General features: G+C 49.5%; 1 protein-coding gene across 7 annotated transcripts in view; it reads left to right on the forward strand.

Annotated features, from left to right (window-relative positions):
• The first annotated feature begins 278 nt into the window (after positions 1–278).
• The window catches only part of SGSM2 (small G protein signaling modulator 2), a 94,409-nt gene continuing 81,451 nt past the window's right edge, over positions 279–13,236 (forward strand). For all 7 annotated transcript variants that reach the window (XM_035139270.2, XM_060268338.1, XM_035139273.2 and 4 more), the window contains exon 1: positions 279–616. In XM_035139270.2, coding sequence (XP_034995161.1) covers positions 560–616 — 57 coding nt within the window. In that variant the 5' untranslated portion in view covers positions 279–559. The remainder of the gene's footprint in view (positions 617–13,236) is intronic.

Consider the following 13,236-nt stretch of genomic DNA (forward strand, 5'->3'; position numbering starts at 1 on the left):
ACCCATGGAAGCGCCAGGCGGCGGGTGTTTGTGTGAGCGAACGTCCGAGAACTTTGCCCATGCTCCGGATCCCTCTCGTCTCCTTCCTCTCCCAAGCTCACACATAGTAAGGTAGGCGCAACGTGCACCCGCCCTCACAAAAGCACATTGTTACCAAATAATCCCCCCCCCCGCGCGCGCTTCCCGTTTCCTCCCGGCTCCCCGCCCCCACCCCAGGGAGGAAACCCCCCCCCGCCAAGGAGGCGGGCCCCGCTCGGCTGACGTCAATGTGGGGGCGGGCTCGGAAGATGGCTGGCGCTGGAGGGAATGCCCTCTTGCAACCGCAGCGCCGAGCGGAGCGCAGGCTTGGCGGGGCCGCGCGGGGGACGCTGCTCGGGCCGGATCGAGGAAGCGCCCACCATCGCCCTCCTTTTGCACCAGCGGCAGGGATTGCAATCGCCGCCTGGGTTTTAATTTTTTAATCTCTATATCGATCTATCTCTATATTTCCTTCTTTATTTTTTATTTTTTGGAAAGAGTTCCCGTTCGCCACCTTCCCTCGTTCAGCCCTGAAAGCACCATGAGTCTCCCTGAAGATGCAGTGAAGGAAAAATTGCTCTGGAATGTGAAGAAGGAGGTAAGAGAGAGAGGGGTGGGTGGGTCCTCCTGAGCACTTTTTTTGCACAATTCTTTTTGAGGGGGTCGTCCCTCCCAAGGGACTGATCCCCGCCCCAAATCATCTTCCATTTTTCCCATCTCTATCTCTCTGGAGTCTTCCTTTGCAGTTTAGGTCTCTTCCCCCCCCACCGCCAGAGGCCAGATAGATTCCCCATCCAACTCTCACCCCAATTCCGGTGTTTGTTTGTGGGCATTTGAGGAGCGTTTCGTTCAGAGGTGCTGGAACTCGGCTCGGCTGCAGCTCGGCTGCGAAAAGGGGGCTTGGTTTGTTTTTGAAGAACGAAGGAGTTGCTTTGAGAAAGGTCTCTGGGCAGCCATGCCTCCCCCCTGGGGGTTGGGGTGAGTCGGAGGGGCCAGCACCCCCCTCCCCGCTTTCTCAGCCCAGAATTGGGGATCAGGTGGAAAAACGTGTGTATATATGCTGTTTATCGAATGGCGAAGGAAAAGCACTCTGTGCAAGCTCAGAGGTTCCCTTTCCCCCTTTGCTCACACTTTCCATGTTGCAAAGTACTGGGTGCAGGTGATATTTGGATTTCAAATGAACACACATACATACACACACTCTTTCTGTGTCTGTCAGTGAACACCATACAGTATATTTAAAGCACACCTCCCTCTCCATGTGAATCCTGGGAACTGTAGTTTACTCCTCGCAGAGCTACAGTTCCCAGGATTCTTGCAGGGTGTGTGTGCCCCCAAAGTGAATGCTCTCATATATATTCTGCGGGGCGAGACTTATGCCTTATTCTTAATGGGACTTACTATGTATTTAATGGGACTGACTCTCTGGTAAAGAGCACACAGCAGAACCACAGCTTGGATTTGACCTGGGGGCCTAGGACTCTATAGAGCCTGATTTCTTCCTAGGTTCTGCTTTCGAAACACCCGGCAAGCAAATCTGCACCCAGTTTGGAAGCTGCTGTGGATGTTTTTCATTCGAGCCTGGGGTTTGTCAGGCTCAGCTGTCAAGCGTTTGGGCTCTGTGAAGAGAGCAGTTTCCCTGGTGCATCTTCAGTTAAGCTGATGGCTACGTCCTCCCACTCCCTACTACTGGTTGAGTAACCAGTCGCCAGCCTGACACAGTGTCTCTGGGTGTGTGCAGAGTGCCGTTCTCCCCACACATAGCTGGAAGAGGACTCCTTTGTAAGTCTGTAGTCTGACTAGCAGAGCAGAACCGGGGAAGCAGCCTCAGACCATGGCTCCATCATCTAGCTCACTATTGCCTACATCGACTGGCAACGGGGCTTCAGGCAGGGGACGTTCCCAGCCCTACCGTTGGGGATTGTGACCTGGCCGGAGGCGAGACAACAAAGGCATTTTACTGGCACCTGGCTGGTTCACTTTGAAGACTCTGAGCACACTTCCCCAAATGTCTTTGGAAAAAGCCTTGTCCTCTGTAGGCAAAGGTTGCCTATTTGTGTGGGGAGGGAGATGCTAAAAAGAGGGGATCTGGAATACATTTTTTGGGGGGGGGTGCAATTTATGGCATACTGGCTGAAAGCACCAAAAGTCTTCACCAGCTCACTTCCACACCCACCCACCTTGCCTTCAATGAGTCTTGCACAGAGATAGAGTAGCAATCTCTCTTTTTTTGGGGGGGGGGAGAAGGATGGCGATGGATGCTTTGGTTTTGGGGTGGGGACAGCAGGATCTAGAGGGTTTATCTCCACGCTTTCTCTCTCCTCTTCTCCGCCTTCCCCCCCTTTATCAGTAGCCGCGTCCTCAGTGACGCAGATGCTTCTGCCTTGCTGGTGTGTGTGTGTGTGTTCATCGAAGTGTGTTGGGGACATGAATTCATTCAAAAATTGCAAGAGCTGTATCCCCTGATGCATGTTAAGTAGCCCCGGCAGCTTGATTTAAAGGGATCTGCTGTGAATTACCTGCCTGGGTTCTAATCCATCACTTAATTGATCTGAGAGCTGCATAAATTTGCATATGAATGACAAACAGAGGTACTGAAGTGGGAGGGAGAGAAGAATTATTATCTTTCCAAGGAGTTAGTTTAGCTGGTGCAAAAATGGAAAAAAGTTTCCCCAAAAACACATCCGTTTGTGTGTGAAAGAGAGAGAAGGAAGGTACAAATCTTCCTAAGAAAGAGTTGGAAGGAGCTCCTTGTGTGCGAGAGAGTGTTATAACAGTCTCTTCCACTCACAGGGCTTGCAATATGATTATCTTAAAGATGTACTTGGTTGTATCCAGTGTTTAGATGTGCTTAGAGCAGACCCAATGAAATTAATGGCCATGGCTGACGTAGGTCTATATTTTCAGTGAATCTACTCTGAGTAGCCCAATATGTTTAGAATCCTAGAACTGTGCAATCAGAAGGGACCCCAAGGGTCGTCTAGTCCAACCCACTGCGATGCAGGAATCTTTTCAAATCCACAACCCTGAGATCTCATGCTCACCCAACGGAGCTTTTATTAAGGTGGCACTTTTCAGTCAATCAAAACTCAGATCTATCCAGCTAATCAACGCATGGCCTATACCAGGCAGCTTCATGCAAGCCAGGAATCTCTCGTGGAAGATGTGAAAATTGAGATTAAAAGCATAAGAAGAGTTTGCTTGGGAGGAGGCCAAGGTCCATTCAGTCTAGCATCTCAGAGTGACTGACTAGATACCTCCGGGAAGCACATAAGCAGGGCAAGAAGCCAGTAGCCCTGTCCTGACCCCCCTCAACCCCTATTAAGAGTTAGGGATGGGCAAGGGATTTGATTTGGTTTGCATTTAAAGCCAAATCTATCGAACTCACGCAGTTAAGGGATACACTGCTCCTCAACACAGAGGCTCTATTTCTAGCTATCTGTGTTAATAAGAGCAGAGTCCTTTGAATTGTGCTCAGCGGCCAACTAGATGCCTCTGGGGAAACCCCAAGAAGGGCTCTGAAGCTACAGCCCTCTCCTGGTGGTGTCCTCAGCAAGCTGGAATTCAGAGATAGGACTTGAACCCAGGGCTTCGAGTTGCAAGAAAGGGAAATCCGACTAAACATCAGGAAGAACTTTCTGACGGCAAGAGCCGTTCGACAGTGGAACAGGCGCCCTCAAGATGGGGTGGATTCTCCTCCATTGGAGGTTTTTAAGCAGAGGTCTGTCTTGCAGGCTTTAGTTGATAATTCCTGCATTGCAGGTGGTTGGACTGGATGACCCTCGGGGTCCCTTCCGACTCTTTGCGATTCTGTGATTCCAGGTAGACTGCCCCTGGACGTGGAGGTTCTACGCAGCCATTATGGCTCATTCTTAGTCCTCTCCTCCTCCATGAATTTGCCTGTATCCCCTTTTTGAACCAGCTGTGCCCATGGCAGCGAGTTAGAACAATGAAATAAAGGCTGTGTGTATTAATGAGATTCTCCGGGCTGCTGAGATGGCTTGCCTGATTGCAGCTGTCAGCAGTTCATGAAGCAGTTGCGGAATATGCGCAAATCTCTGGGGTCCTCCTAGGCCCAGGGCGCCCCAGGTTTTTGGCAGAGTTGCACCCAGGTTCCCAGGAGATCTCTGCCTCCCCCCCCAACATTTATGGAGGGTTTTATAAAGGTTTATATAACACAGCCAGCAATTGAGGCGTGTCTTGGAGACACAGTTTTCTACGCAAACCCTGCTTCCTGATAGGTAGACAAACAGGAAAGTTGGGGAATCCTGGAGGCCGCACTCCCTTCTGGGAGGCCATGTGCCCTGGTGGGCAGGGCCAGAGGCAAAAGTGGGTGGAGCAATAAATGTGAGTTTTACCTTCTTGCAGTTTTACCTTCTAATTTATTGCACACTCTTCTTTGCCCTCTGTCCAGCCAATAAAGCAGCATTATAGAAGTTCTTAGCTGCCAAGTATCCCATTTTTTGCAGGAAAATTTTTCGCAGGAATATTTAATCCGTTTCTCACTGTTCTCCCGAATGGAGAAAAATCCCAGAAATTCCCCCGGATTTCCTACCTGCCAGGGAGCCTCCATTTTGGGTGCCGCTCTTCCCATGTGTGGGCACCTGAAATCGGGCAGAGCGGCACCGGAAGTCGCTTCTACGCATGCCCGGTGGCCATCTTGGTGGTGGCCGCATGGCAGTGGCCGTCACCAAGATGGCCGCCGCCATGCGACCACCACCAAGATGGCTTGTGGGCATGCGTAGAAGCGACTTCTGGTGTCGCTCTGCCTGATTTCCAGTGCCCACACATGGGAAGAGCGGCCCCGGAAGTTGCTTCTACGCAACTTCCGGTGCCGTGCCACTGCTGATCCCGCATTTTTCAGCGGGAGGCTTGGCAAGTATGGAAGTTATGCCCGCCATGCAAACATAGCTGCCAAGTCCGGGTCCTAAAGATCCGGGATCGGCAGTGCGCGCATGACCGGAAGTTGCGTGACGCAACTTCCGGTGGCGCTTCGCCCTTCTATGGGCATCAGAAAATGGCGCCGCCGGCGCCGGAAGTCGCTTCCGCGCATGACCGGAAACACGTAAAAGCGACTTCCGGCGCCGGCGCCATTTTCTGATGCCCATAGAAGGGCAAAACGCCACCGGAAGTCGCGTCACGCAACTTCCGGTCATGCGCGGAAGTGACATCCGGCGCCGCCGGCGCCATTTTCTGGTGCCCATAGAAGGGCAAGCGGCACCAGAAAAATGGCCTGGTAATTCTCCTCCATTCATAGCTGCCAAGTGTCCCGATTTAAGGGACAATACCGGGATTTTCTGCTAAACGGGAGACCGCCGGGAAACGGTAAGAAAAAAGGGGTTTTCCCGGCGGATACGGGATACTTGGCAGCTATGCATGCAAAAGGACCCGAGGCGCTTTTAGATTTCCCACAATGCCTTGGTGGGACACTACATGGCGGCCATTTTTAGGAAATTTAAATGGCAGCCAACTGCTAGGAAAAAGTGGTTTCAGGGCAAACGCTGGCAGTGGGCATTGGAAGGGCAGTAGTGCCCCTGGTACCCAAGAGTGCCTGGTGTTGATGGCAAACCTGCCCCCTCAAAAGGTTCCGGAAGCTTCCTTTGTGGGAACACCCAGCCCACCTTTGCTTAAACCACTTCCTGGCCACGCAGATGTATTTTGATTGCTAAAGTGTTCTCTGATTTCCCCCTTTCCCCCGTGGTGTTTAATTCTTCTGCATCTTTTCACGCCGAAGCAGTAAATTAGGCTTTTGCGTGCGGCAAATTGTTGCCCTTGCCCTGCTTGGGAAACTGCTAAAATTGAGTTCCTTTTCCTGAGCAATATGTTTCTCTGTCTCAAACTGATCCGTTTCAGGTAAATCTTCGTCCTTGGGGGAACATTTAAGAACTTATTTGCAGGCTTGGATTTTCTGGCGGCCTTGCTTGCTGTTCCCACTGGGAAGCAATTTATTTCCTTGACTTTAAGAGAAAGGCAGGCCTGTAAAATGTCTCGAGAAATTTGGCTCAGTTGCCTCCCGACATTTACCTCCTCTTTGGGGAAGCCTGTCCTGATGAGAAGTGTTGTGAAGCTCGCTGGTCTTTCTCCAGCTGATTTATGGGTTTCTGCAAAACTGAACCAGATCGACATGGGCGATCCAGCTTTGGCCCTGGGCGACTACTCAGTATGGGCTGTGCAGACCCACAACTCCCAGAAGAGTGCAAGAGGTGGTCTCTGTGCTGGGAAGGGGGTCTAGAGTAGTCAAACTTCTTTTGGCCAAGGAGCTACTCTCACCCACCACTTTTCCACACAGCTTTCCCCCTCCTCAGCGGTGTTCGAAATTAGCCAGGTGCCTTTTCCACCTGACTATTGACCATTTATGATCAAGTGAAGATTCCTGGACACCAGGATGGTGCCTGACATCTCCACCATTTGGAGATGCATACCTGGCGATTTTACATTCCGTTTTGGCGACTGCAACTTTGGTTTAAGGAGCCATTTTGCACGGTAGCTTATGTAACTGAGTTTCTAGCACTGCTCTCCAGCACTCGCTTTACAGGGTGTCACTGGTAGTTTACATCTTTGCTCATCCCGACGCCATGCCTATCTTTCTCTCTTTGCCACTGCCACCAAAATCAGTGGGGCGTTGGGGGCTTTTCAGGCTGGAGGATAGTCAAACTAGAGTCTAGACTAGAGGTGTGAAGGCATTGAGCAGAGAGTTATGACTCAAAAATGGTCTGTGTTCTCCCACATCCTTCTGGGCCTTCACATAGCTAGTCTAGACCCCAAATCCTTGGTGGGCTTAAAGGTCCAAAGCAGCCATTCTCAACTTTGGTTCCCCAGATGCTCTTGAACTACAAATAATAATAATAATAATAATAATAATAATAATAATAATAATAATAATAATATATTATTTATACCCCGCCCATCTGGTTGGGCCTCCCCAGCAACTCTGGGCGGCGGCTTCCAACAGATTAAAATACAATAATCTATTCAACATTAAAAGCTTCCCTAAACAGGGCTGCCTTCAGATGTCTTCTAAAAGTCTGGTAGTTGTTTTTCTCTTTGACATATGATGGGAGGGCGTTCCACAGGGCGGGCGCCACTACCGAGAAGGCCCTCTGTCTAGTTCCCTGCAACTTGGCTTCTCGCAATGAGGGAACCGCCAGAAGGCCCTCGGTGCTGGACCTCAGTGTCCGGGCAGAACGATGGGGGTGGAGATGCTCCTTCAGGTATACTGGACCGAGGCCATTTAGGGCTTTAAAGGTCAGCACCAACACTTTGAATTGTGCTCGGAAACGTACTGGGAGCTGATGTAGGTCTTTCAAGACCGGTGTTATGTGGTCTCGGTGGGCGCACCCAGTCACCAGTCTAGCTGCCGCATTCTGGATTAGTTGTAGTTTCCGGGTCACCTTCAAAGGTAGCCCCACGTAGAGCGCATTGCAGTAGTCCAAGCGAGAGATAACCAGAGCATGCACCACTCTGGCGAGGCAGTCTGCGGGCAGGTAGGGTCTCAGCCTGCGTACCAGATGGAGCTGATAGACAGCTGCCCTGGACACAGAATTGACCTGCGCCTCCATGGACAGCTGTGAGTCCAAAATGACTCCCAGGCTGCGCACCTGGTCTTTCAGGGGCACAGTTACCCCATTCAGGACCAGGCTCACTACTGGCCATGCTGGCCAGGAAAGATGGGAGTTGTAGTCCAACAACATCTAGGAACCCAAGGCTGGCCTAGAGTCTGGACCCTGAACAGGAACATTTATAATGTTTGGCTTCTATTGTCATTGCAGCTTGGCAAGTCACCTTTCACACTGGATGCCAATCTGTTTCCAGGCTCAGTTCAAGTTGCCAGTCCTGGCCTATCATCTAATGGTTTCAGCGGCTAGGGGAATGGAAAATCAGGAGGGAGAATGGATTGGAGTATCATGAACAAGGGCACTCTGCGCTGCGAGATTTTGTTGCAGGGCTCCCCTGATTTTAATTCCAATTCCTGTTTGCTCCTGTTTTCTATGCAAGGTCACATGGCTTCCCCCAAAGAATACTGGGAACTTTAGTTTAACCCTTACAGTGCTATAGTTCCCAGCACCCTGAATAAAGTGGTCAAAGATCTTGTGAACTGCCCTGAGATCTTGTGATGAAGGATGGTATATCATCATCATCAAAGCAGCACACAAAAATCAATGAAGCAAGAGTAAAACATAGCCTATAATACATCTGTCATATTAAAACAAGTAAGCCTTTTGTTTTTTAAAAAACCACTTATTTATTCCTCATTTTGCCGTAGTATCTTGCTTGCTCTTCACAACACAGGAAAGAAACACCTCCAGGTTTCTTCTTCCCTGATTTCATTGTGTTGGCCAGGTGCTGAAATTTTTCATAGAGGCTTCCCTATATCCAGGGCAGCAAGATCCTATTATCTACGAAGCCATTAGCTAAATTAAATGGATTTCTGCCTGTTTTGGAGAGGGTTCAGGGCCTCCAACGTAAGACCCAATCTGTGCTCAGGTCTGTGTGGGCATGAAAGGAATGGTGCCCATTTTCAAACTGCATCTCCAGGCAGTTTTTCAGGGCAGAATCATAATTCTCTAGCTGGTCGGAAGTTGGGGGCGCGCGCACGAAAGTCTCTTACACGTTTTTTTTTGCTCAAAGCGAAGCAAAAATGCCCAACTGTCACCAACGACCTGCGTCTGATTCAGAGAGAATGGATTGTGTTGCTCCACTGCCTGTAGCATCTTAAAACTTTTGCGGTTGTAATGCATGGTACGTGTCTAGATCTGGAATTAGGTATGTGGGGTGGGTGGGCACCCCCCTCCCATGATCAGAAATACTGCCAGCATGTCTGTCTGCCACCACTGAGTAATTCTCCCATCCTCGACGAGAGGGCAGGAGGAAAGTGTGATCTATCGCAGTCCTCCCTGACATAATGTGCAATTTGCGGTTTCAGTTGGACTAGAATATGCTTGGTGGATTTGTGCCCATCTGGGAGACATTTTGCTTGTTTCTGTTGCTTCCCTCTTTGTAGTGATGGATGGCTGTATCCTCTAGACTCCCAAGCACAGAGAAACTTGCACTAGTTCTGAGCATGGGGTGAATAATCAGACACCAGCAATCTTTGCTCCCGTTTCTTTCTTTCACAAGAATTCTCTTGCCTTCCCTGGTCTGCAGTGAGCTCTTGTCTGCCGCTGGAACTGGCTGCCATGTGGGGTCCCTGCCCTGGCTTGCCACATGGGGTCTTTTGCTTTCCATGTAGGGTCTCCCGTTGCGACGTGGTGTCCCTGCCTGCTGCGTGGTGTCTTTGGTTTGACACGATGCCTTATGGAAACGATGCCTTTGCCTTATGAGGAGCGGCTTAGGGAGCTGGGGGTATGTTTAGCCTGGAGATGAGAAGGTTAAGGGGTGATATGATAGCCATGTTCAAATATATGAAAGGATGTCATATAGAGGAGGGAGAAAGGTTGTTTCCTGCTGCTCCAGAGAAGCGGACACGGAGCAATGGATTCAAACTACAAGAAAGAAGATTCCACCTAAACATTAGGAAGAACTGACAGTACGAGCTGTTCGGCAGTGGAATTTGCTACCGAGGAGTGTGGTGGAGTCTCCTTTGGAGGTCTTTAAGCAGAGGCTTGACAGGCATATGTCAAGAATGCTTTGATGGTGTTTCCTGCTTGGCAGGGGGTTGGACTGGATGGCCCTTGTGGTCTCTTCCAACTCTATGATTCTATGATTCTATGATATGGTGTCTCTGACTTGCCACTTGGAGTCTCTGGCTTGCCACATGGAGTATCTTGCTTGCCATGTGGCGTCTCTGGCTTGCCAAGTGGCTTCTCCGGTTGCCACGTGGTGTCTCTGGCTTGCCACATGGAGTCCCCTGGCTTGTCTCAGTCTCTTGGCCCTTTGTTCTGCTCACTCCCCTCAAAACCTGGACCTTCCCCAACGCAGAAATCTATATTATCTCAGGACAGTGCTTTCTGGGTCTTCTGCCAAGGCAAACAGGGAATGGAGCTGGTTAAGACAACACTGCTTGTTTGAGCGAGCAGGGAGGGGGCCGCTCCGTAGTTCAACAAGGGTGCCCAGGTGTTGCCTTAGTGATGCCACTTAGAGGCCCATTCCCACTCCCTCTCGCTTCCTGCTTGTCAACGTGCCAAGCTTTTGCCTCCTGCCACTTCTCCGAGAACCGGCTTGCATCCCGGGAGATCTGCCCGCCTTTCCGAAGTCAAAAGACAACCCGATATAGTTCCAGGCCGGGCATTTTCCCCTCACGGAGCTACCAGTTCTCAAACTGGTTCAAGAAACATTCTTTCTTTTGGGGGGAACTCTGGGAGTTTGTGAGGGGACGAGGGGTCACCTAGCACCCCTCGGCACCTTTAACAAACGACAGACCCCAGGATTTTTGTGGCTCGAGGGACCAGGACAGCTTAAAGGGGTATAATGCTGCTTCAAATGTATGGGGCAGGTGTGGCCCTAGTCGTTCAGGGGCCTCTTTCTATAGGGCCTCATCAGTTCAGGATTTTCGACAGGCTTTAAAAGCCCACTTCACTTCAGGTTTATTTTTCTGCTAGCGTTGATGGTGCTTGTCATGGCCCTTGGAGAGGAGTTGCGGCAGGGAAGTCGGGCTTCTTCAGGGAACTAGGCCGGAGGTTTGAGGCAGTGAAGGACTTGCCCATGGGGCAGCCCCAGATGCACATATGGAACAAAAAGCAGAAGAGGAGGCCAGTATCTCCTGACCCAAGGAGGTTTCGTTACCCTCCTGTGGTTCCTGGTTCCTCGGAGCGACTGATTTCTGAAGCAATATTTGAGCTCTGCTGTTCTGGAGTCTCCAGCCTGAGCCTCTTTCTTAGTTGCCCGGTGCTATCAGAACAAAGACAATGGAGGCATAGCAAGCTGGCTTACGGCAGGCCAGACTGCCTGTCCATCTATCGCAGTGGTTAGAGGGAGACCTGGGTTCAAATCTCCTCTCAGCTACGAACCCTATCCATAACGATAATAATGATAATAATAATATATACCCTGCCCATCTGGCTGGTCTGGCTGGCTTCCAACAAAATATTAAAAATACAATAAAACATCAGACATTAAAAACTTCCCTAAACAGAGCTGCCTTCAGAACTCTTCTAAAAGTCAGATAGTTGTTTATTTCCCTAACATCTGATGGGAGGGCGTTCCACAGGGCGAGGCGCCATGACACCCAGGGCGGCAAATTGCCATGCACCCGGGGGCCGGGGCATGGCATTGCTACGTAACGACGCATGCGTGTTACGTGACGACGCATGCATTGTTACGTGGCGGGGTATCGATGCCCCCGCGCCTCCAAAGCCCCGCGCATCCAGCTACAAACTCCAGGTAAAAAGCCCGCTCAGCGCTTGGTGTGGACTTTTTACCGGGAGGCTCTAGGCTCGGCTTGGGAGTCGCGGGGGTGGGGGCGCCAAGTGGCGCCCCCCCCCGAGTGGAACCTGGGGCGTACTGCCCCACCCCCCCATTGCAAGGCCCCTGGGCGCCACTACCGAGAAGGCCCTCTGCCTGGTTCCCTGCAACCTCACTTATCGCAGGGAGGGAACCGCCAGAAGGCCCTCGGCGCTAGACCTCAGTGACCGGGCTGAACGATGGAGGTGGAGGCACTCCTTCATGTATACTAGGCCGAGGCCATTTAGGGCTTGAAAGTTCAGCACCAACACTTTGAATTGTGCTCAGAAACATACTGGGAGCCAATGTAGGTCTTCCAGTGTTATGTGGTCTCAGTGGCCGCTCCCAGTCACCAGTCTAGCTGCCGCATTCTGGATTAGTTGGAATTTCTGGGTCACCTTCAAGGGTAGCCCCACATAGAGTGCATTGCAGTAGTCCAAGCGGGAGATAACCAGAGCATGCACCACTCTTGTGAGACAGTCTGCGGGCAGGGAGGGTCTCAGCCTGTGTACCAGATGGAGCTGGTAGACACAGAATTGACCTGCGCCTCCATGGACAACTGTGAGTCCAAAATGACTCCCAGGCTGCGCACCTGGTCCTTTCGTGGCACAGTTACACCATTTGGGAACAGGGAGTCCTCCACATCCATCTGCCCCCTGTCCCCAAAAACAGTACTTCTGTCTTGTCAGGATTCAACCTCAATCTGTATAACTCTTGAGCTCCTTAGAGAAAAGGTGGGATAGAAAACACAATAAATAGAATAGATAGATTATTGAGAGTGACAGGCAGTAGCTCTCTGGGGTCTCAGGCAGAGGTATTTCTGCCCCCAGCAGAAAGATCCTTTTAACTGGAGATGAATGAGTATTGCACACCTGGGATTGTCTTCTTGCAAAGCAGGTTCTCTATCTCTGAACTGCGGTTGCTTTCTTCTCCTTTTGCACAATCTTTTTATTAATTTTTAAAAAAGATTTTACAAATTCTTTTAGACAACACTCAGAGCAAATCTCACATATCCCCACCTGCCCTTCCATGGTGTTCTTTTCTTACCATATAAAAAACGGCTATATTACTCATATTTTACCCATTAATTCTAGCTTGTTAAACTACCAATTCTCATCTGTTGCTATACTTTAAATCCTGCGTACGTTTTAACGTAATCGCGATCTTTTTTAAAATCAAATATTCCACAAAGTATTTCCATCCTTCAATAAATTTTCTTCTTTAATTCTATCAGTCAGGCTAGCCATCTCAGGGTATTTCATCATCTTCATAAGCCAATCTTCTTTCATCGGGACTTCTTCTTTTCCACTTATTTCATTTTATTTTTGATTTTCAATTTTATACATTTCAGTAATTTTGCAATCATTTTAACATTTCGAGGCTCGACTGCCTTCCCCCTCTTTCTGCAGTTCCTTAAATTTATTTTTTGCATTTTCCGCGTTTTCCAAATTAACTTAATTTACTCATTTATTCATCTACTTTAAATATCTACTCTTATTAAACTGCAGGTTATTACATTAATCCTGCCAGTGTTCTTATCTGTTTACAGTTTATTTATAAATATGCAATAAACCATTTCCATTCTTTCTTTTTAAAAAAAGTTTGTGGTCTTGATTTCTTATTTTTCCGGCAACTTTCACAATTTCTGCATATTCCATAAGTTTTTGTATCCGATCTTTTTCGCTGGGACTTCTTCTTCTTCTTCTTCTTCTTCTTCTTTCTCTTCTTCTTCTTCTTCTTCTTCTTCTTCTTCTTCTTCTTCTTCTTCTTCTTCTTCTTCTTCTTCTTCCTGCTTTTGCACGAAGACTATTCTTGCCGCCATTGTAGCATACGTAATCA

The sequence above is a fragment of the Zootoca vivipara genome, chromosome 15 (genome assembly GCF_963506605.1).
Source record: "Zootoca vivipara chromosome 15, rZooViv1.1, whole genome shotgun sequence".
NCBI classification, from domain to species: Eukaryota; Metazoa; Chordata; class Lepidosauria; order Squamata; family Lacertidae; genus Zootoca; species Zootoca vivipara.